The sequence below is a fragment of the Erpetoichthys calabaricus genome, chromosome 18, assembly GCF_900747795.2.
Source record: "Erpetoichthys calabaricus chromosome 18, fErpCal1.3, whole genome shotgun sequence".
Lineage (NCBI taxonomy): Eukaryota > Metazoa > Chordata > Cladistia > Polypteriformes > Polypteridae > Erpetoichthys > Erpetoichthys calabaricus.
Genome location: NC_041411.2, coordinates 9,751,363 through 9,775,185, shown reverse-complemented (window position 1 = coordinate 9,775,185; position 23,823 = coordinate 9,751,363). Strand labels below are relative to the sequence as shown.

General features: G+C 41.0%; 1 protein-coding gene across 8 annotated transcripts in view; it reads left to right on the top strand.

Annotated features, from left to right (window-relative positions):
* The window catches only part of rimbp2b (RIMS binding protein 2b), a 118,361-nt gene that overhangs the window by 71,258 nt on the left and 23,280 nt on the right, over positions 1-23,823 (top strand). For 5 of the 8 annotated variants that reach the window (XM_051921082.1, XM_051921081.1, XM_051921080.1 and 2 more), the window contains 2 exons: positions 9,696-9,799; positions 20,552-20,623. In XM_051921082.1, coding sequence (XP_051777042.1) covers positions 9,696-9,799; positions 20,552-20,623 — 176 coding nt within the window. Of the gene's footprint in view, positions 1-8,308; positions 8,375-9,695; positions 9,800-13,722; positions 13,774-20,551; positions 20,624-23,823 lie in introns of all 8 variants that reach the window. The other 3 variants (XM_051921078.1, XM_051921079.1, XM_051921077.1) reach the window with 1 other exon arrangement.

The following is a 23,823-nucleotide window of genomic DNA, read 5'->3' as shown; positions in this document are numbered from 1 at the left end:
TTAAAAGATGAATATAGATAGATAGATAGATACTTTATTAATCCCGATGGGAAATTCACATTCTTCAGCAGCAGCATACTGATACAATAAATAGCAAGAAACAAAAGCACAGAATGTCACCTTTTATTTTTGTCCTGTTTGTTTAAGGATACATGTGTCTATTTATACAGTATATGGATTGTGAATGCTAAATCAGCCTTAGTGTTTGTGTGTTCACCTGCAATGGTTCTTGCTTTGAGCCCCATATTTTTGCTGCAAAAGGCTCCAGCCCCCTGTAACCCTGGTCAGAATCAAGTGGGCTTAAAAATTATATGGTATGTCACCATTTTTGAATAGTCCTAAACTTTGTGTTCCATTACCCTGTGTCAGTTGAGCACAAATACTGGCTGAAATTAAAGAAAATTAAAAAAATGTCAAATGTGCATCAAGCCTGTGACTCGCTGACATCATTATAGTTTTACAACAACAACATTTATTTCTATAGCACATTTTCATACAAAAGTAGCTCAAAGTGCTTTACATAATGAAGAAAAGAAAAATAACAGACAAAATAAGACATTAAAATAAGGCAACATTAGTTAACATAGAAAAGGAGTAAGGTCCGATGGCCTGGGTGGACAGAAAAAACAAAAAAAAAACTCCAGAAGGCTGGAGAAAAAAATAAAATCTATAGGGGTTCCAGGCCACGAGACCGCCCAGTCTTAATATGTTACTTTTAGGTTGTAGAACTATAATTAAGTCACCAACCTACCCAGTCTTAAATGTTATACCCTTTAGTTTTTCTTCTAATAAACTCCATAAATGTATAGCCAACTGTGTTTAGCATCCATTTTTGGTTGCAAAATGAGGCAGACAAGATGTTTCTATTTACTTCTGCTATGAAAGCTTTGGAGGCCTTTCTTGTCTTTTAGTAATCCAGAAGTTTTCTTTCCATCCTTAGACTGTTCCCCAATTGTCAAGTATTTTAGGCTTACTCTTGCAAATCCAATTTCATCTGCTATCTGTGTGCATCCTGAAACAACTGCCAGTGTACTCATCTGTGAGGAATGGAATGTAAATTAAAACGTAACTAAAAGGTGATGTCCTGAACTTTTGCTTCACTAGTCACCACTTAAAACAGTGAATTCCATTTTTTCTGCACAGTGACACCATATAAGATAAACATATTAGAATTTGTCAGACATAAAATATACGAAAACATTTTTGGAAGGCAAAATTATATTACTGCTTGAAATGCAAATTCTGTGCACAGTAACACCATATATTTTCCATGACATAGTAGATAATTGTTCAGGAAGTTAAGACTGGAAGGCATTGGCTACAATTGGCACATGCTAGAGAAGTGCAATTAGAAGAAATGTCCTTATTCTGTCCAGTTGTAGCCTTGTCTTTCACAGCAGTTTGACTAGAATAATAAGAGTGCCAGCTGAAGTAGCACAATGTCTAAAGTGTCCTAATATGTGTAAGTCTGCAGCACTAACAGCTAAGATCTGTGGAGTACTCTACATGTATACGTACCCAGAATAACATGAAGTGGTTCTCATCACTTAGCTTTTAAAAGGATAATAGTGTTTTTAGAAGATCAGTTTTAACTTTCTGTATTGGACTGGCATCTTTTTCAGGGATGGATCACTGCTTGCACCTGGTTTAGAATATTAGGTTTATTTTGAGATAGCATATTTCTTTCAATGTATAAAAAGATAATTTGTTAAAATTTGACCCACCAGCTTTAAGGAAAAAAAACAAAACACATTCACATTTGGTAATATGCGCTGAATAGGTAAGTATTGTTTTTATGCACAGAATGACAACACACATTCTGCTGGCACTGCGTAGCTCTCACCAGCCTTGGGTGTCTGTGGTATTTTTAGGATCAAGCACTGCTTCTGCACCTACAAAATGTTATACCTTCCTGATAATGTGACTACAACAAACACCCATTATACAATTCTTAGCTAAGGTAAAGAGAATGATGACAGTGATCTATAATTTCTTGGTGATTTCTATTTCTAGTTTCATTTGTTTGTTAACACTAGAATTACCAGAGCCTACAAGAAAACGCGTAAATCCGGCCCACCTTAAATCCGTTCGCACCTCTCTGTCAGCATCTTTTGTCCTGTAAATGTGCCAATTAGGACAAGCAGCAAGCAGCCTGCTATTCTATCTCCCCACAGCCGCAGACCGTGCACAAAGTTCTCCTAGCTCATGCCTTGATTGATTGTCTGGGAGTGAAGTGCTGGAGTTTTAGAGTGGAAATAATAGATCATTATTTGGAACACAACAAACCTTCTATGATGAATGAAAACTTTGGATGGTGTTTTCCCTCGCCCAGACACGGGTCATCGGGGTCCCTCTGGAGCCAGGCCTGGAAGGGGGGGGGGGGGGGGGCTTGAAGACGAGCGCGTGGTGGCCGGGCCTGCACCCATGGGGCTCGGCTGGGCACAGCCCGAATAGGCAACGTGGGTCCCTTTTCCCATGGGCTCATCACCTATGGGAGGTGCCAAGGAATTGTGAATTTCCCCTTGGGATTAATAAAGTATCTATCTATCTAAGGAGGTCGGGTGCAGTGTGAGTTGGGTGGTGGCCTAAGGCGGGGACCTTGGCGGTCCGATTCTCGGCTACAGAAGCTGGCTCTTGGGACGTGGAATGTCACCTCTCTGAAGGGGAAGGAGCCTGAGCTTGTGCGCGAGGTCGAGAGGTTCCGGCTAGATATAGTCAGACTCACCTTGACACACAGCGTGGACTCTGGAACCAATCTCCTTGAGAGGGGCTGGACTCTCTACCACTCTGGAGTTGCCCCCGGTGAGAGGTGCCGAGCGGGTGTGGGCATACTTATTGCCCCCTGACTTGGAGCCTGTTCATTGGGGTTTACCCCGGTGGACGAGAGGGTAGCCTCCCTCCGCCTTTGGGTGGGGGGACGGGTCCTAACTGTTGTTTGTGCGTATGCACCAAATAGCAGTTTGGAGTACCCACCCTTTTTGGAGTCCCTAGAGGGGGTGCTAGAGGGCATACCTCCTGGGGACTCCCTCGTACTGCTGGGAGACTTCAATGCTCACGTGGGCAATGGCAGTGAGACCCCAAAAGTATGGGGTACCGGACCCCCTGATAAGGGCTGTTTGGTCCCTGTACAATCAGTGCCAGAGCTTGGTCCACATTGCCGGCAGTAAGTCGAACCCGTTTCCAGTGAGAGTTGGACTCCGCCAGGGCTGCCCTTTGTCACCGATTCTGTTCATAACTTTTATGGGCAGAATTTCTAGGCGCAGCCAGGGCGTTGAGGAGGTCCGGTTTGGTGGACTCAGGATTGGGTCACTGCTTTTTGCAGATGATGATGTCCTGTTTGGTTCATCAGGCCGTGATCTTCAGCTCTTTCTGGATCGGTTCGCAGCTGAGTGTGAAGCGGCTGGGATGGGAATCCAGCACCTCCAAATCTGAGACCATGGTCCTCAGCTGGAAAAGGGTGGAATGCCCTCTCAGGGTTGGTAGCGAGATCCTGCCCCAAGTGGAGGAGTTCAAGTATCTCGGGGTCTTGTTCACGAGTGAGGGAAGAATGGAGCGTGAGATCGACAGGCGGATCGGTGCGGCATCCGCAGTGATGCGGGCTCTGCATCGGTCTGTCGTGGTGAAAAAGGAGCTGAGCCGTAAGGCAAAGCTCTCAATTTACCGGTCGATCTATGTTCCTACCCTCACCTATGGTCATGAGCTATGGGTAGTGACCGAAAGAACGAGATCGCGAATACAAGTGGCTGAAATGAGTTTCCTCCGCAGGGTGTCTGGGCTTTCCCTTAAAGACAGGGTGAGAAGCTCAGTCACCCGGGAGGGGCTCAGAGTAGAGCCGCTGCTCCTCCGCATCGAGAGGAGTCAGATGAGGTGGCTCGGGCATCTGATCAGGATGCCTCCCTGGTGAGGTGTTCCGGGCACATCCAACCGGGAGGAGGCCCCGGGGAAGACCCAGGACATGCTGGAGGGACTGGCCTGGGAACGCCTCAGGATTCCCCCAGAAGAGCTAGAAGTGGCCGGGGAGAGGGAAGTCTGGACATCTCTGCTCAAGCTGCTGCCCACGTGACCCGACCTCGGATAAGCGGAAGAGGATGGATGGATGGATATTTGGAACACATGCATTTCATGTGTGTTCTGTTTCTACAATAATCTGTGTAAACACATTGTTAAAACAAAAACTTTTTCATATTTTAGTAATAAATGTTGCAAAATACAGGCATAAACTATAGAATGTGTGAAGCCTGAAGTCCAAAGATCAAATAAACACTTTCACAAAAGGTTCAAGGACGATACAACAGCTTCCGTGGCATAGCGGTGAGATTTGCTGACTTGTGATCAAGAGTCCTCGGTTCGTTCCCCACTCACTCCTGTATTTTCCGTTTTCAGTAGTGAGCTGCTCTTATTGTTAATATTATACAGTACACACATACATTTGGTTTGTGTCTGTAACAGACGGTGTAACAGTTTACCGTTTTTTTCACTTTTATTCTCTGTCACGACCACAATACATACTACCCCAACCCCCAAACTCAGGGATCTGATGCTGTTACATTTTATCTGAAACTGGGAATAACTGTAGATGTGAGTGTTGTTTTGAGGCAATGAAACTGGACATTTTCTGATCTGGAGGGATAAAAGACGTAGGTATACATGATATTAGGAATAACTCATTTTATGACCTGTATAGTACATTTCGGAAAACATTGTGTCACGGATGCAACATTATTCATATTCATTTGCATAACATCTTGCATTAGTAATCACTGACCGCGTGTTTTGTGTGTGGTTTTTTTTCCCCCCGATCTTGCCAGTCCCCACATGGTGCTGTATGGTGATGTTTCTTTTGTACTCCAGGACATGCAAAGGAAAGACTATTACAGAGGTAAGTTCAGCGCTATATGCAATCATCAGATTGAAATGTTAACAGTGTACACACACGCAAGAACCGTCCTTCCTACATTTACGACGTGTGTACCCATTGCAATGCACATACTTCTGACAATGCTGTGGTTTCTATTACATTGAAAGGGCACTTGACACAGACTCGGTTTACTTTCCTGGGGAAGTGGCAGTCTTGGAACAGAAGCTTGTCGATGTTGCATCCTCTTTTTCTTTTTCTATTAAAGTGAGCCATGAGCACTCTTCTTTTCTCAGTGGCCTCTGTGCATGCCTTGCGCAGCATGGAGAAAAAAAAGAAAGAGACAAATATATGGGACATTGGGTATAAATTTATGGTACTTGTAAAAGGGGAGAAAGTGTTATTTTTTTTTTCTTTTTAACCTCAAACGGACTTAAAATTTATAAATTGGTATGCACTGTAAATTGTTAAGTTTAAAATGTCGATCGCGGTTATTTCTGTTGATTAATTCATGCTTTTTTACTTAGTCAGAACAGGAGCTTTTTCAGCTTCTGATCTGACTCTAACAGCGCCAGTATAAATTCACACCCGATCTGATGCTGTTCGTTTTCAAATAAATTTTGCATTAGTGTGATGATGTTTTCTGATTGGTACAATTCAGGTCAGAAAATGATTTCTTCAAAATGTCACATGTATTGTCTCTTTCTTTCAGGTGTGTAACAGAAACCACAGCACAGAGAGAAGTATGCGCATTGCAATGGGTACACATGTCGTAAATGTAGGAAGGACGGTTCTTGCGTGTGTGTAAACTGTTAACATTTGAATCTGATGATTGCATATAGCGCTGAACTTACCTCTGTACTAGTCTTTCCTTTGCATGTCCTGGAGTACAAAAGAAACATCACCATACAGCACCATGTGGGGACTGGCAAGATCGGGGGGAAAAAAAACACACAAAACACGCAGTCAGTGATTACTAATGCAAGGTGTTATGGAAATGAATATGAATAATGTTGCATCCGTGACACAATGTTTTCCGAAATGTACTATACAGGTCATAAAAAGAGTTTTTCCAAATATCATGTACAGTGATCCCTCGCTATATCGCGCTTCGCCTTTCGCGGCTTCACTCCATCGCGGATTTTATATGTAAGCATATTTAAATATATATCGCGGATTTTTCGCTGCTTCGCGGGTTTCTGCGGACAATAGGTCTTTTAATTTCTGGTACATGCTTCCTCAGTTGGTTTGCCCAGTTGATTTCATACAAGGGACGCTATTGGCAGATGGCTGAGAAGCTATCCAGCTTACTTTCTCTCTCTCTCTCTTGCGCTGACGTAGGGGGGTGTGAGCAGGGGGGCTGTGTGCAGCTGCTTCCTGACGGACATGCTGCACGGAGCTTCGCATACTTAAAAGCTCAAAGGGCACGTATTGATTTTTTTTATCTGTCTCTCGCTATCTCTCTCTCTGTCTTCCTGCTCCTGACAGAGGGGGTGTGAGCTGCCGCCTTCAACAGCTTTGTACCGGCGGTGCTTCGCATACTTAAAAGCCCTATTGATTTTTTTTTTGACTGCTTGCTTTGCACTCCTTTGAAAAGGAAGATATGTTTGCATTCTTTTAATTGTGAGACAGAACTGTCATCTCTGTCTTGTCATGGAGCACAGTTTAAACTTTTGAAAAAGAGACTAATGTTTGTTTGCAGTGTTTGAATAACGTTCCTGTCTCTCTACAACCTCCTGTGTTTCTGCGCAAATCTGTGACCCAAGCATGACATTCTAAAAATAAACATATAAACATATGGTTTCTACTTCGCGGATTTTCCTATTTCGCGGGTGGCTCTGGAACGCAACCCCCGCGATGGAGGAGGGATTACTGTATACCTACGTCTTTTATCCCTCCAGATCAGAGAATGTCCAATTCCATTGCCTCAAAACAACACTCACGTCTACAGTTATTCCCAGGTCGTGACTGAGAGAATAAAAGTAAAAAAAAAAATGTTAACTTTCACAAGTCCTATAAATGTACACCGTCTGTTACAGACACAAACCAAATGTATGTGTGTACTGTATAATATTAACAATAACAGCAGCTCACTACTGAAAACAGAAAATACAGGAGTGAGTGGGGATCGAACCGAGGACTCTTGATCACAAGTCAGCAAATCTCACTGCTACACCACGGAAGCTGTTGTATCGTCCTTGAACCTTTTGTGAAAGTGTTTATTTGATCTTTGGACTTCAGGCTTCACACATTCTATAGTTTATGCCTGTATTTTGCAACATTTATTACTAAAATATGAAAGTTTTTGTTTTAACAATGTGTTTACACAGATTATTGTAGAAACAGAACACACATGAAATGCGTGTGTTCCAAATAACAATCTATTATTTCCACTCTAAAACTCCAGCACTTCACTCCCAGATAATCAATCAGGGCACAAGCTGGGAGAACATTGTGCACGTTCTGCAGCTGTGGGGGGATGGAATAGCAGGCTGCTTGTCTTTATTGACACATTTACAGGACAAAACACTCTGATGGAGAGGTGCGAACGGATTTAAGGTGGACCAGATTTACGAGTTTTCTCATAGGCTCTGGTAATTCTAGTGTTAAATACACAGGCTCACAGTGGGGTATTGCACACTGTCTGCAGTTTGAATGCCAAAGTATAAAGTTTTATATCTAGGTGGCTTCAACATTTCTCACCAAGTATGGAAAAACCTAGTACGTCACATCTTTCAAGTTTTCAGCAAATTGAGAAAATTGTTGCCCCCATAATTAACAATCTGTAGATTGCATATTTTTCTGACCATTACATACACAATATTGTTTTATTCACGAATCAACAACACCTACCGTTTACATCACGCAGTCACAGCATTTAAATCATGTGATTGTAATCTGACTTTCTTATTGGTAGGCAGTCTTTCCTCATTAGTCAGTGGAGTTGCCAGGTTTATGTCTTGCAGTAAGTAAAATATCGTATACATTCTAGCTTTTTCCATCGTGCTATGACAAGAATGAAGACGTACTGTATTTAACCATCACCACTACCTTATAACATCAGGAAAGACCTCGTAACTCCAAAAACTAAAAAAAAAAAAATCTCAATTTTGGGGGAAAAAAAATGGCAGTTACTAGGTTTCCCCATTGCATGTGAGATTTACCTAAAAAACCCAAAACAATAAATAGCCCAGATGTTTACCATTCCCACTGCCTGTCTAGCCTCCACGAGAAAGTAACAAATCTTCATCCCAAAACTTTTAGGTGTGGGACATGCCAGTAAGTATCCCTGGTGCACATTAGACACTGCGGTCTAAAGCTGTAAGATATTTACAAGTGAGCCTTGGTTTTGAACATGTTGTGTCTTTAAAGGAGTCAAACACCTCTGCCTTGGGCTTTTCACATATCTCTTTTTTTTCCTGTCTGTCTGTTTGTATTCCTTTCCCTATGAAGTGAACTGCAGTCGTTTCAAAGACAGTGTGCGTTCAGTTAACCGCAGGTCCAGAAAGTCCAAGAGAGGTCTGTGCTTCTTTCAACCTAACTGTCCTTCCACCTTTACTTGTGCGCTTATTTGTCCTTAATTGCTTTGAGTTCTAAAGGGTCATGGTCAGTTTTTGTTTCTTTACTAATCATTCTGCACGCCTGATGATTATTTTGTTTCAGTTACGAGATGCAGATTTCCCTCTCTTCTTTGAATCAAAACCTAAATCAGTATTATCTGGAAAAAAGTGAAAAACCTCCACCCACTCTTTCATGGTTCATCTTTTTCCCCACTTTAAGGAAATTCCATTTGTAAGGTTCCATCTTGGAGACAGAAACGTGTGTTTTCCTTCCTCCAGCACTTGCCCCATCTAATTGATACAAATGAGTTTTTTTGCAGAAAGGGATACTGCATCTTGAGATCACTTTGCATAATGAACACATTTGGCAGCAGGTGTGATGATCAGAAAGCTCCATGTGTCCTCCTGTCAGCTGTGAAGTAGTTAGACGTTCCATGCAGTGCGTTTGAGTCCATCACTACTTGTTGTGTATGAACGACGCCAGTGTGTCTCCTTTGTGCTTCATCATTTTAAACAAAGGACTTCACAAATGGGAGGCAGAAATATGCACATTGCAATTACTCTAAAAGGAAGGATCAAGATGATTCTTAAATGGTGTGGTAGATACATTTATTCTTAAAGATTGAATTAGGGCAGCAATTGATAAAATGATTAATCTGTAGTAGTATGTACAATGCTGTGTTTGTAAATGATGAATATTCTATGTATTTGAATTATTACTTCCCAAATTTCTGTACCAAGTGATGCAAATTAATTTAGCCTGACCTGCATACATGTATCTACTTTTTAAACTTCAATCCGAGTGTTTGGCCCAATACGTTGCCTTTATGAAGATTTGTTGTCTTTTGTTTAATGTTTCATGCAGTGTGTACATCAAATGTGTCTGTGTATCCACTGTTTTCGAATTCCGTGTAATAAGCACAACCACAATGCAAGGATCAACAAATTACAAACTGCAGAAGTTTTATTCCCATCCTTCCATGTTTTTTTTTTTTTAAACTTTCTTTTGAAACGTTCATCATGGTATTGCTAATATTTTTAGCCGTCTGATTTTTAATTTCCATTCTGAAGCATGCTTTTTAAAGTTTTGTAAAGAACAGAAGTACTGTGAACATTTGATGTTTAGTAGTTCCAGTTTATTAAAACTGTGTCCAGTGTGGAGTTTACATTTAAATATGCCACTTTCACTAGGACAGGCTGTTTTTACTGTTACTAGCACTTCATAAAAATCCATGCTGTCAGATAAGATTTAAATCAATTCGCCTTTTGTTGTCTCACAGAAAGAAACCGTCGAAGTGGTAGACAGCATTCCGTATCCACAAGGAGGATGGTTGCACTCTATGATTATGACCCGAGAGAAAGCTCACCAAATGTTGATGTTGAGGTACTGAACGTTTGTTAACTTAAAAAATGTAATGTGGTACCACGTTAGTGTTGGCATACAGTAATAGGGGACAACACAGTGGTCCCTCACAGATCCAGCGTCCTGGGCTCAAAACCTGTGCCTGGTTGCTGTCTGTGAGGAATCGGGACTTGCTCCCCATGTCTCTCTGGGTTTTCCTACCACATTCTCAAGACTGGTGGTGTTACACTGGACCTCCATGAGTGGGCCCTCCAGTGAACTTGCTACCCGTCTGGGGTTGGTTCTCGCCGGGTGTTACCAGGATTGGCACCGACTTCCTGTAACCCTGAGTAGGATTAAGATGGGTAGAGAAAATTCATTTTTTTAAAGATGTAAAAGACTTTTGCATGCATTTGGTAGTTTGAGTGGTACTGTTCACAATTAAAGACAGTGTGCAGGGTGTCTTAACACTAGAATTACCAGTCTACAAAAAAACTCGAAGATCCGGCCCACCTTAAAACCATTCTCACCTCTCGTCTTGTAAATGTGCCGATGAAGACGAGCAGCAAGCAGCCGGCTATTCCATCCCCCACCGTCGCAGAACGTTCACTAAGTTTTCCCAGCTCATGCCTGCTTTGATTATCTGGGAGTGACTGAACTGCGGGAGTTTTAGAGTGGAAATAAGCATTTAATGTGTGTTCCGTTTCTACAGTAATCTGTGTTTAAAACATTGTTAAAACAGAAACTTTGTAATATTTTAGTAATAAATGTTACAAAATGTAGGCATAAACTATAGAATGTGTGAAGCCTGAAGTCCAAACTTCAAATAAACACTTTCACAAAAGGTTCAAGTATGATGCAACGCCTAATGTGGCGTAACACTAAGATTTACTGACTCGGAGAGCAGCATCCCTGCTGTGTTTTTTTTTTTTTCTTTATAACCTCAAATGGACATAAAATTTATAAATTGGTATGCACTGTAATTCGTTAAGTTTAAAATGTTGATCGAGTTTATTTCTATTGATAAATTCATACTTTTTACTTTGAGTTGGAACAGAAGCTTATTCAGCTTCTGATCTGACTCTAACAGCGCCAGTATAAATCACACCCAATCTGACGCTGTTCGTTTTCAAATATTGTTTTTTTTGATTGGTACTATTCGCGTCATAAAATGATTTCTTCAAAACGTCACATGTATTTGTCTTTCTTTTTTTAAAATGTGCGTTGATCACCGCCAGCATGTTGCAGCACACAGCAACTGGCCACATGCGTGTTCTTGCGTGCACTGAATAAGACAGCGCTATATGCAATCATCAGATTCAAATGTTAACAGTTCACACACACGCAAAGATCGTCTTTCTTACATTTACAACGTGTGTACACCTGTTACAATGTACACACTTTATGCTGTGGTTTCTATTACACACCTAACAGAAAAACAATATATGTGAAAACATCATCGCAATAATGCAATATTATTTGAAAACGAACCGCACCAGATCGGGTGTGAATTTATGCTGGAACTGGAAATTCTGATGTGGAATCAGTTCTGCATGGTTGTGGGTGTGAGTGGCGGACATAGCTGGGAATTACTGTGAATGAGCGTGGTGTTTTGAGATGAGGAACAGAACTGCAAAGTACAGGTGCTTGTTCGGTGTAATGGGAACCACAGCACAGAGAGGTGTGTACACTGCAACAAGTACACGTCGTAAATGTAGGAAAGGTGGACCTTGGGTGTGTGGGAACTGTTAACATTTGAATGCGATGATTTTATATAGCACAGAACGGAAATCAGCAGTTCTTAACATTGCACCACACAAGCGGTCATATCAACCGCCTACTGTAACTTGCTTTCTTTTTTCTTCGGTTATAGTCTTGAATAAAAGTGCACTTGTTTTGTTACACTTTTACATCAACATATGTTCCTGTGTTTGAGCTACATGGGCATGCTCAAAAAATACACGTATAATGCCACGAAAAGTGCATGCAGACACTTCAGTTCGCAAGCATTGGTACAACAATGCAGTCACAAGTACACTGCAGAGCTTTAGCGCGTCTTTATGTGAAAACAGCAGTGTCAGATGGGGAGTGTCTGATGATTGCATATAGCGCTGAAGTTACTGCTCTTTACTATGCTCTCCTCTGCATGTCCTGGAGTACAAAAGAAACCGCATACAGCAACATGTGGGGACTGGCAAGATTGGGGGGAAAAAAACACGCGGTCACATGTATCGTGATACACTGCAGAGCTATAGCACGTCTTTATGTGAAAACAGCAGTGTCAGATTGGGTTTGGTGTTAGGGAAGGATCCTGAACGTGACTGAGTCAATGAAAAGTGAATTTAAAAAAAATAAAATAAACAAAGCTAACCTTTACAAATATCATAAATTACACCGGCTGTTACAGACTGAAATCAAATGTATCTTTTTATTCTAAAATAGTGAAAATAAGAACACTTCTCAAAAGGGAGTTGTGCAGGATCGAACTCATGACCTTCTGATTCCCAGTCAGCGACTGATACTGTTGTGCCACGGAAACAGTGATAGCTAATGAGTGTCAATGTCACACACTAAGGTGGCTTTTTTTTGTACCTTTTGTGAAAGTGTTTCTTTGATATTTGGACTTCAGGCTTCATACATTATATAGTTTATGCCTACATTTTGTCATTTGCTACTAGAATATAAAAACGTTTCTGTTTTAACAATGTGTTTACACAGATTACTGTAGAAATGCAACACATGTGAAATGCGTGTGTTCCAAATAGCGATTTATTATTTCCACTCTAAAACTCCACTTCACTCCCAGATAATCAATCAAGGCATGAGCTGGGAGATGCAAGTCGGTGGAGGGATGGAATAGCCGTCTGCTGGCAGCTTGTCTTTATCTGCACATTTAGATGACAAAAGACGCTGGCAGAGAGGTGAGAATGGTTTTAAGAAGCGATTTAAGGTGGCCCGGATCTACGAGTTTTTTCGTAGGCTCTGGTAATTCTAGTGTTAAAGAAGTTCATTATGCTGTGAACCTAGAAGTGTTGACCACAAACTGTTTGCCAAGATTATATGTATATATAAAGTTAAAAATGAGTGAGCTGATATATGCCTATGATGATAATGTTTATAAAACTATATTATTGGGAAGCCTTGATGCTAGCTTTTTTTCCTGGTCAGTTAACATCTTTGATGACCAGGACTACCTTAAAATACAGTAGTTATGTTCCCTACATAAGCGGGATGTTTGTTACACGGCAGCGTGTATGTAGCCACCTAATAGGCTACTTGCCCATTTAAGTAAGGAAACCACACAACAGTTAAAATATGTGGTTACCAACAAGCTGCTTAACAAATTGGACTCTCTTTAGTTTTGGAACCTTAAAATTCAATCGGAAATCAAATAAAAAAGTATGGCTATGAACATAGCCATTTAATAAGCTGAGGTTTTGCACCTTGGGACTTGAGTGCATGGGAAAGGAGGTTAATCAATTTCATGTTACAAGATCACATTTTACTGCACATATGTTGTGATAAAATAATACGAGACTCTATTGAATGCCTTAGCTGTTTAGCCTGCTCACAGTTCCCTACTGTAAGATAACCATCTGCTTTTCTTCCCATAGTGACAAATGTAGTAGGAATGTTTTGGAGTCCAGTAATGCAGTAATTAAACTATAGTGCTCTGCTGTGCCAAGATGATGCCTGCTGCCTCTGCCCTTACTGCTTTTATACTTCAATACTTAGGCAGCTTGGATTCTACAGTATGAAGTCCGTTTGACATGAGAGTGTTAAGTACGCCATAGGCTAGCTTTAGGTCTCCAGAGGGAGATGGGCACATTCAACATTTGTTTTATAGAGACGGTGTTTTTTTTTTTTTTTTTTTTTTAATGAATAAAAAGAATAGTTTGCTTTTTTTTTTTGCCCCTTACCCTGCGATTTCACTTACTTTCACTTTCACATTGGCGCTGCTGCAGACAGACACAGAGAGGGAGACTCAGTTTGGGAAAGAGAGGCTGAAACTCGAGGTGAGTTAAATGAGAAACAATTTGTGTGTGTGCAATTCAAAACTGACCCATTCTCGGGACCTTTGGTTTTAACTCTTGACAGTTTTATGTTTAAGAATTGCATTATCTGACAACTCTCAAAAATGGTTCAAATATCAACCCACATAAGATGTAGTGCAAGAAAGGAGGAGACTTGCTAATAATCCAAGCTTACTGTAGAAGAGCTTCTTTCAGTTGACATTTTGTATGGGATGCTATTTGTTTGAATGTTTCATGGGAGCACAAATACAGCCACTGTGCCCAATGCTGTTTGTTTTCTTGATGGCTGTAAGAAGCACTTGAGTTGTCAGTACAGTGTTTGCACCCTTATTTGAGCTCCTTTTAAAGTACCCTAGAAGTATAAAAAGCTTAAAGCACATCATGCCAGAAGAAAAGTTCAACTGAGGAACCACTACCCACTTACAGCCCTGGGGCTGCAAACATTCAACGACCATTTTACAAAGGCCACATGTTGTGACTTTCTACTAGACATAACCCAAGAGTCACATTTGGGTGCCATGTTTCCTATACAGTGTCAGGTGTTAAGGAAGCTAATAGTTGAGTAGGCAGAATAAATAATCTAAATGACTATTGATATGTGCTGCCAACACTGCATTCTAGACCAGCTGTCCTCAAATTGTGGTTATGCGTACAATCAGGAATTACTGGGTGGCACAAGAAGTTAACGTCAAAAAAAAACCAAAACAAACACTTGAACAAGAGAGAAGGGAAGACAACTGTGCAGGAGACCAAAGCAGTTACACCTCAGGAAGTGCTTTCAGGGTTTGAATTTTGACACTGAGTTGTAGGTGCCCTTTATTTCAATTTCTTTCATGGGATGACTTAATAAATGTAGGAAAGTCAGCTTTGCTTTTAAGGCAAAAAAAGGAAACTACAGTGTTAGTTGTGACATATAAAGATACATAAACTGTGCATGTTCAGAGAGTTGTGAATGTTGAAAGCATTTTAATATAGTGCCTTACGCAGCTTCAATAAAGGCTGCAGTTGTCTGTGCTCTGAGCCGTGTGTTGAGTTAATGTGCGCACACTAATTCAGTCTCACAAGAGCAAATGTCATAAACCTGACAAACCCAATTTGAAAAGTGTATTCTTATAATTGTAGCTTAGAGAGTTTGTGTACATTGAAGTATTCTGAATTATTTTGATATTCACTAATTTATGTTGCATTACCACAGTAATACAGGTAAAATTCCATTACAACAAATATCTTCACAAGTCTATAGAAATCTCGTTACTACGAAGTACGTTCAGCAGATACTTTCATTACAACGAATTGCACAAAAGACCTTGAAATGCCTGAATGAATCATCCACAGAGCAGTTAGTTCTGTGGCTGCAGCTCAGTTGTGCACAATGATCCCCAAACACACACACTGTCATTTATTTTTCTTACTTTGAACTTTCCTTGTAGTTTTTCGTTTCCTGCAGTTTTCAGTGATACCTTTTACTTATCGCTTGTCAACATCTGAAAAACATCCATTGGAATTTAACTCATTGTCACCCTCCTATAGAAACGGCAGACACGACATATAAAAAAAAAAAAAACTTAAATTTTTTGCAGCTCTCGATTGTAGCAAAAAGAAAAAAAGACGTTGTCAGTGAATTTGGTATTTCGCCATCAACTTTCTTGAAAGACCGAGCAAAAAAAGAAGAAAAATCTTAGGTTACAAACGTATGCAAACTGCTACATTTGAAGACGTCGAAAGAAACAGCCATTTTTATGTGGTTCAGTGATACTCATTCAAGAAAATGTGAGGTTTGTAAACTCTCTTGGGACCTCCCATAACTGGACAACACGCCGAAGAGCAGGCCGAAGTGCGATCACCGCATCTGTACAGGCAGTAGCAGGCTCAAATACATGCTGCGTCTCTCCGCCAAAGATCTCAATGGGAGATGCGAGGTAGGAGCGCACACATTGTAAATGCAGATAACAGGATTACTTGATTATTGACCTGCACGACTCTGCCTGACTGCTGTGTCTGTGTATAGCAGAGAGGCAGATCACACTACAATAAATAACCGTGCTATTCCTGTTTAATCTGAATAAAGCTGGTTTGCTGAAGTGCTGAGTGTTTTAGGGTGCAAGACAGGGACTTGTAGTGTGACCCTGATCTTTTATGATTTGCTTCTGTGGTGCTTCACTGCAGCATTGTGAGCCTCCTATTGCCCTGCCCCAGCAACAGACAAACAATCTTCCACAGACGCTGCAATCGCACTTCAAGATGCACTTCAGCGTGTCGGTCCTGTTTGGTGGGGAGTGGGGGGGTCTCAAAAAAAAAAGAGTTCAGAAACCTCACAATATTCATATAAAAAAAAAAAAAAAAAAAGAAAGGATGATTCGGCTTCTGATTGATAACTGTGCTGCCCACAACATGCTTCCACATTTAGATAATGTTCGCGTTGAATTCTTCCCACCCAATTGCACAGCAGTGCTTCAGCCATTGGGTTTGGGTATCATTCACACCCTGAAAGTGTATTATCGCAAAGAAATGCTGAGAAAAATTCTCGTCACCATAACATTTAGGCAGGAGAAAATTAAAATTAATGCCATAGAAGCTATTGAAATGATTGCAAACACCTGGACACAAGTTAAAGAAAGCACTATAGCAACAAATACAGAATCTCATTACAACAAAATTTTTAATTCAACAAAATATTTTTTAGGTCCCTGGGAGTTCATTGTAATGGAGTTTTACCTGTATTTGTTTTTTTTAGCATTGGTTTTTAAGCTGCATTTTTGTGAGTTAAACGACAAACACTGCAAATGAACAAATTTGGCTCATGCCCATGTCAAGATAAATCAGTTTTGCCATGTTGTGCACATTATTCTTTTTAAACCCCATGCTGACAACTGCCAAAGCCCAATAAATTGCACCTATTTGTTGTTCCCCTGGGGAGGAAATTTGCTTTTCTGTTAGACATTAAATTCAAGCTTTCTGCTGTATAGTTGTTGTAAATTATAAGTATGAAAATGAAACTGTTTTTTACTTTATAATAAACCTTTCATACATACAAAAAATAAAGTGGCCTAAGTAAGAAAAATTAAAATAAGCACACATGCGCAAAGAAACTATTCATAACACTTTGTTACAAACCCCCAGTACAATAGTTTTGGGTGAATAAAGACTGCAGTAAATGGTGGTACTTAGAAATGTTTAAAAACTCAGGAGTGGTAGGCCAAGAAGAAAGGCTGAGAACCTCTGTTCTAGATATTTAATAGGCAAGGGTCTCCCAGGTGGTGAATGAGTATTTTGATCCATAACATATTTGAAATTTCTCAAGTTGATTGTGGGGAATTATTATTTTTCTTTTACATTTAACCTACCAATGGGAGGCACAGTGACAAAGTGATTAGCCCTCCTGCCTTTCGGCTTGAGAGTTTGAAGCCCCGCCAAGGCCCAGCCTCAGTGGGGTTTATGTCCTGTCCCAGTGTGTCCAGATACCCTCTGGGCTCCAAGACTGTCAGGTCACATCACAGCGAGGCTGGGATGATGAGCGACTTTAAACTGTCTCAGTTTCTATCTTGTGTGTAGTGCTGCTGCTGCCAGTTTCATTCTGGGTGAAACACATTCTGTAAAAAGAAGGAAGGAATAATTTAAGGAACAAATTAGACCTCCGTACTGCTGACATTAGCTGCTTCAGATAAATAACTGGTGGGGCAGTGAATCATTTTTCAGTCTTATTGTCACTGGTTTTAGTCATACAGTTAGGTCCGTAAATATTTGGACAGAGACGTTTTTCTAATTTTGGTTCTGTACATTACCACAAAGAATTTGAAATGAAACAACTCCGATGCAGTTGAAGTGCGGACTTTCAGCTTTAATTCAGTGGGGTGAACAAAATGATTACATAAAAATGTGAGGCAACTAAAGCATTACTGTAACACAATCCCTTCATTTCAGGGGCTCAAAAGTAATTCGACAAATGAAATAACTGGAAATAAAATGTTCATTTTTAATACTTGGTTGAAGACCCTTTGCTGGCAATGACAGCCTGAAGTCTTGAACTCCTGGACATCACCAGATGCTGGGTTTCCTCCTTTTTAATGCTCTGCCAGGCCTTTACTGCAGCGGCTTTCAGTTGCTGTTTGTTTGTGGGCCTTTCTGTCTGAAGTTTAGTCTTCAACAAGTGAAATGCCTGCTCAGCTGGGTTAAGATCAGGTGACTGACTTGGCCATTCAAGAATGTTCCACTTCTTTGCTTTAATAAACTCCTGGGTTGCTTTGGCTGTATGTTTTGGGTCATTGTCCATCTGTATCATGAATCAATTTGACTGCATTTAGCTGGATTTGAGCAGACATTATGTCTCTGAACACCTCAGAATTCATTTGGTTGCTTCTGTCCTGTGTCACATCATCAATAAACACTAGTGTCCAAGTGCCACTGGCAGCCATGCACGCCCAAGCCATCACACTGCCTCCCTCCACCGTGTTTTACAGATGATGTGCTATGCTTTGGATAATGAGCTGTTCCACGCCTTCTTCATACTTTTTTCTTGCCATCACTCTGGTAGAGGTTGATCTTGGTTTCATCTGTCCAAAGAATGTTTTTCCAGAACTGTGCTGGCTTTTTTTAGATGTTCTTTAGCAAAGTCCAATCTAGCCTTTCTATTCTTGAGGCTTATGAGTGGCTTGCACCTTGCAGTGCACCCTCTGTATTTACTTTCATGCAGTCTTCTCTTTATGGTAGACTTGGATATCAAGACGCCTACCCCCTGGAGGGTGTTGTTCACTTGGTTGGCTGTTGTGAAGGGGTTTCTCTTCACCATGGAAATGATTCTGTGATCATCCACCACTGTTGTCTTCCGTGGACGTCCAGGTCTTTTTGTGTTGCTGAGTTCACCAGTGCTTGCTTGCTTTCTTTCTCAGGATGTACCAAACTGTAGATTTTGCCACTCGTAATATTGTAGTAATTTCTCAGATGGGTTTTTTCTGTTTTTGCAGCTTAAGGGATGGCTTCTGTCACCTGCATGGAGAGCTCATTTGACTGCATGTTGTCTGTTCACAGCAAAATCTTCCACATGCAAGCACCACACCTCAAATCAACTCCAGGCCTTTTATCTGATTAATTGATAATGACATAACGACGGACTTGACCACACCTGCCCATGAAATAGCCTTTGAGTCAATTGTCCAAATACTTTTGAGCCCTGAAATGAAGGGATTGTGTTTAAAAAATGCTTTAGTTGCCTCCCATTTTTATGCAATCGTTTTGTTCACCCCACTGAATTAAAGCTGAAAGTCTGCACTTCAACTGCATCGGAGTTGTTTCATTTAAAATTCATTGTGGTGATGTACAGAACCAAAATTAGAAAAAAGTTGTCTCTGTCCAAATATTTATGGACCTAACTGTACCTTATCTATCTTCTTATTAAATATAATACTTGGAAAGCAGTATACTTGCCTTTTTTTGTTAGGTTTGTAAAGGATGTTTGTGGCTTTTAAAACAAAGACCAGCGTCATCCTGCAAAGTGAAGGTGTTGGCAGGACAGGCGATCACAGAACTGAGTGCTACCACTCACGCCACCTTATTAGATTGTACTGTCCACTAGGGTGTCAAGATGTGCCAGTGTATGCTGTTCCTTTATTAAAATTTTAACACTTGACCTTTTTCTTTGAGACGAAAGGGAAAATTCTAGCTTTCATCCTAAACGTGATTAAATACGTCTTATTTATATTTCCTATTTAAATCCACTACTTGTCGTAGGCCTGATCTGAGTAAAACGCATCTCTTTTACTCTATCATTTGATGACCATCTTGAATTAGTGTATTGTACTGTATTCCTTTTACATCACACTGTTTACATTGAGCTGCACATTCTGTAGCTGAGGCTCCTCAGTATTTTGGTCCACTTCTTATTTCAGCCCCTTGACTTTAACCTTAGTTGTTAAATAGTGTACATATCTATTTATAAATTTATAGTTCACTGCAAGCAAGATTTGCTGTTCATTTGTGGTGAACCCTGACGACACGTGTCAGACAAACCTGTACATACATTAGTGAAGAGTTGCACTGGCATTGGGATTTTATTTTTAGTTTATAGCAATTGAATTACAAGGATTAAAGAGTAGCTCTGCACGAGGTCAGTCATTTCTAGCCTGTCTCCTCTTCTCAGATTTTTGGGTTGGAGGTCCAATAGCTAGCCATGTCTCGCTTTATCCCAGGCACAGTGACAAGTGGAAAGGAAGGCTCAGGTGTTTTGACAAACTTGACACTGTAATGGACTTGACCTGTGCAGTTAGGGGTTTACTTTTTTAGTTAAAATGTAAAGTAAAATACGTGACCACCATAATAAAAAAAAAATATGGATAAAAATGCTCATTCAGCTCCTTCAAAATTTGTGCTCATCAAAAGTCAATTACAGTTAGGTGCAAAGATTGTAATTTAGGGGGACACTGCCCTACCAACTGATTAAATATCCAAAACACAGATTCAAGATCAGGCTCTGAACCTGTCAGTGCTGGTTTTCTACTTTTTGATGTGCTTCTTTGCTTAAGTGAGGTTTATATGATGACGAGAGATTCACAGCACCCATTGTGATTTGCTGTAGAAATTAGAGTACAATACAAGTTAAATGTATATTTACAGAGTCCCAGGAAAACTTTACTAGTTCCAGTACTGTACTTTTTGTGTATTACATGGAATAGTTATATTGATGAGTAACATGCTTTTTCTGTTCTGAAGATTATTCTTTACCAGGTGATTTTCATTGTCTTATTTTCTTCTCCCCTTTCCATGACAGGCTGAGTTAACATTTTGTGCAGGTGATATCCTAACAGTTTTTGGCGAAATTGATGAAGATGGATTTTATTATGTAAGTGAAACTTACTTTCTTGCAGTTTAAATATCAGAAGGTTTAGCATCAAAATCATCAGTTATTGTAAGCTTTCTTTACAGCCCAGAAGAAGAAGAAACTGCTTTTATATATTGTTCATCAAGTCCTCACAGTGCTTTACATAGAGAGGGGGGTGCCACTCCAGCCTCCACCAATGTGTAGGATCTCCCTGCATGGTGTAACAGCAGCTGCTTTTGCATCATTCCCCTCAGCACACATTAGCTATTAGGTGGTAAAGGGGTGAGACGGATGGTTCTGAGGATGCCCAGCAACCTCCTATTACCACAGGTTACTAAGAGATAAACAGCAGAGAAGTACACCGCTGGTGGCCACTAAAAGGCTGCAGTAGCTACAAGGGTGGGGAAGAGTAGAGTGCAGCAAGAGATGGACATGGCTCCTGGGAATGATGTCTTTAGAATAGATGTGCTGGCAAATTGACTGAATATTAATAAGAGAACGTCCTGTCAGAATTGACGAGCAGTGCTCTAATCAACAACAGATAGAGAATTCCATGGCTTTTGAGACGAGCACACCAACAAAGTACACTGCAGCTGAAGTTTGTTTGTTTGTTACGTTTTTACAATTAAATTCCATATCTGTATAATAACAGCACCAGAGAGCGAGAGAGAGACACAAACACACACAGAGTACACTTCTCTACATATATGACTGACTAAGTTTGTCTTATTCTGTTTGGCAGTAAGGACAAGTGACAATGTAGAATGGCTGAAGACTTTAATTATCCTGTGTGCCTTTGTAAGGCTGAGAATTTTCTTTAGTTATGTCTGTGCTGAATAGGAGGCAGCTGGGTGCCAGTCTCTATCTGTGCCACCTTCATTACCTTCTACAATGCTGAGCAGGTGCAATACCAAGATGTGATGTAGCCAGTGAGGATGGATTCCACTGTGCAGCTGTAGACGTTCAGGACGTACTGACCACAGTGAGCCTTTTTAGTAATAGCCAAATGTGTCATGGTCACAAGTGATGGTTAATATAAGGAACATGAAGCCTCCTCACAGCATCCTTTCTGAAGAAGACGGAGTGTGTTCAGTTTCCTCCTTCATAACATCCATGGCCATAGTGTTGGTTGTCCTGGCACCTCCTCTCAGTAAGCGGTCTCCTCATTGGTGGTGGATCAGGCCTATGATGATGGGGAGTTGGACTGGGGGTCTGATTGCACTGTCAGAGGTGACCATGTATTACAGAAGGGGTCTTGGCATGCTCCATTGTGGAGAGGCTGTCTTAAGGGTCAGAGAGGGAGGGCTACTGCCCATCTGCATCTGCTTTGGACTGCATGTCAGGAGGTCCACAATCCAGCTGCACAGGGTGGGGCTCTGGCCTAAGCTGAGGCGTTTGGTGGTCTGCTTTGATGGCACAAGAGTGTTCAATAAGGAGCTGTCATTCATCAACAGGACGCTGTTGTAAGATTTTATTATCCAGCGGAGCCAGTGAGTGCTTGCTACTCTGTTGCCCACTTGGGATGACTTGTAAACGGGAGGTGGTCAGACTACAAGAGCCCACCTTTGTTTTCTTTTAATCATTGCCCTTTTAAAGCTCATTGATCACTTGAGGCTTTTAAAAACACCCTGGATGTACTTTTGACCTCCTTGTCACGCACAGGAACAGAGGACTGAATCAGGCTGCACTGAAGGCAATCGAATGGTGGCCTGCTGCTCGTCACAATCCAAATAGGAATTGCAGGCATTGAACAAAAGAGGAAGACAAAGAGTAGATGGAACTGGATTAAGTTTTTACTTTTGAAAGGTTCTGTTTCACGCTATACTTAGTGTGATTTGTTACTGCTGATGTCATGTGAGGAGCAGTGCACTGTTGCAGTACTCAAAGCTAGTTATGGAGGTGCTGATATTGTGTGCTAATATGGGGTTGACAGGCCCAAGAAGAAAGAACAATGATCATGACAAAAGAATGGCAGGGAAGCACAAGAGCGGTGGAGTTTGGTGCACTGGCCGCCACTGGGCCATAGGTACTAAACCAAAACGAAGTGCCAATGAAGCTGGCAATTGAGTTGTTGCTCTGGTATACTAACTAATCAGGGCCACAGTTGCTAGGTGGTGGTGGTGATGATGATAATGTAGTATATCAACAACAAAATCAGTACAGAATTGCTATCTACAGGAAGACTGCAGGCCGAAAAAGCTTATGGGACCAGAAGCAATACTGCCATATACTGAGACAGGAGGGCCTTCTGCAATAGCAATGTACTAAAATGAAGAGCCAAGGAAGTGTAGCCTTCAAAGAAGAGAGCCAAAGACGACCTAAACTCTGCTGGTAGCTGATGTAGTACTGCAGTGCACTAAACTAGGAGAACCACAGAAGTGCACTGCTGGTGGGGCTTGGTCTTCTACCCAAATCTACTAAACGAGTGTAACATTGGCTGGTGGTGACCAACACACTACTCTAACATAGTAACAAAGACCAAAACGTTTTGTGCAACAAATAATAATAATAATTCATTACATTTATATAGCGCTTTTCAATGATAAAGCACCTGGCGCAGGGTCAGGGGAGACAATATAGTACCCTCATAAACAACTACTGTACATCAGTGTATGGAAGGCTGCAAATGTTTATTTCAGCCCAGGATTTCAATTATGAGGCAACTATTGCTGCTAAATCCTTCAACTTTCCACAGTGGTATTTCTACATGTCATTTTTGTTAACTCCCTTGTTCAGACTCCCCACCCTTCATTATTTCTTCTTGTCCTTTTTTCTCTAATTGCTGTTTGTTTGCTTAACCTGCTCCCTCCTAACAGTGAGGTGTAAATGACAAAGGAGCCAACAACTTAGCCCCCTGGTCCCATTTACACCAGGGTGTGCTCATCATGAGGTATCGGTCTGAATGAACTATCTGGAGAGAAAAGGAAAAGAGAAGAACTGAAACACATTATTTTGAGGAAAAATGTGCAATGTAAGGATGACAGCCAAAGAACTAAGATGTTGACCTCTGATGAAGAAATAGCTGCAACCATGGCTGTCCTTCAGGACCAAACTTGAAGATTCCTGTACCATCTACTAAAGCAGAAAGGCCATTAAAACAAGCAGCTGATGAGAGTCTGCTGTGGTCTTCTAAAACAGGGGAATCCAGATCAGGAGATGACTTGTGGAGAGCGACGCACTAGTCTAGTACACCAACACACGAGGACTGGTGACATGGCTGT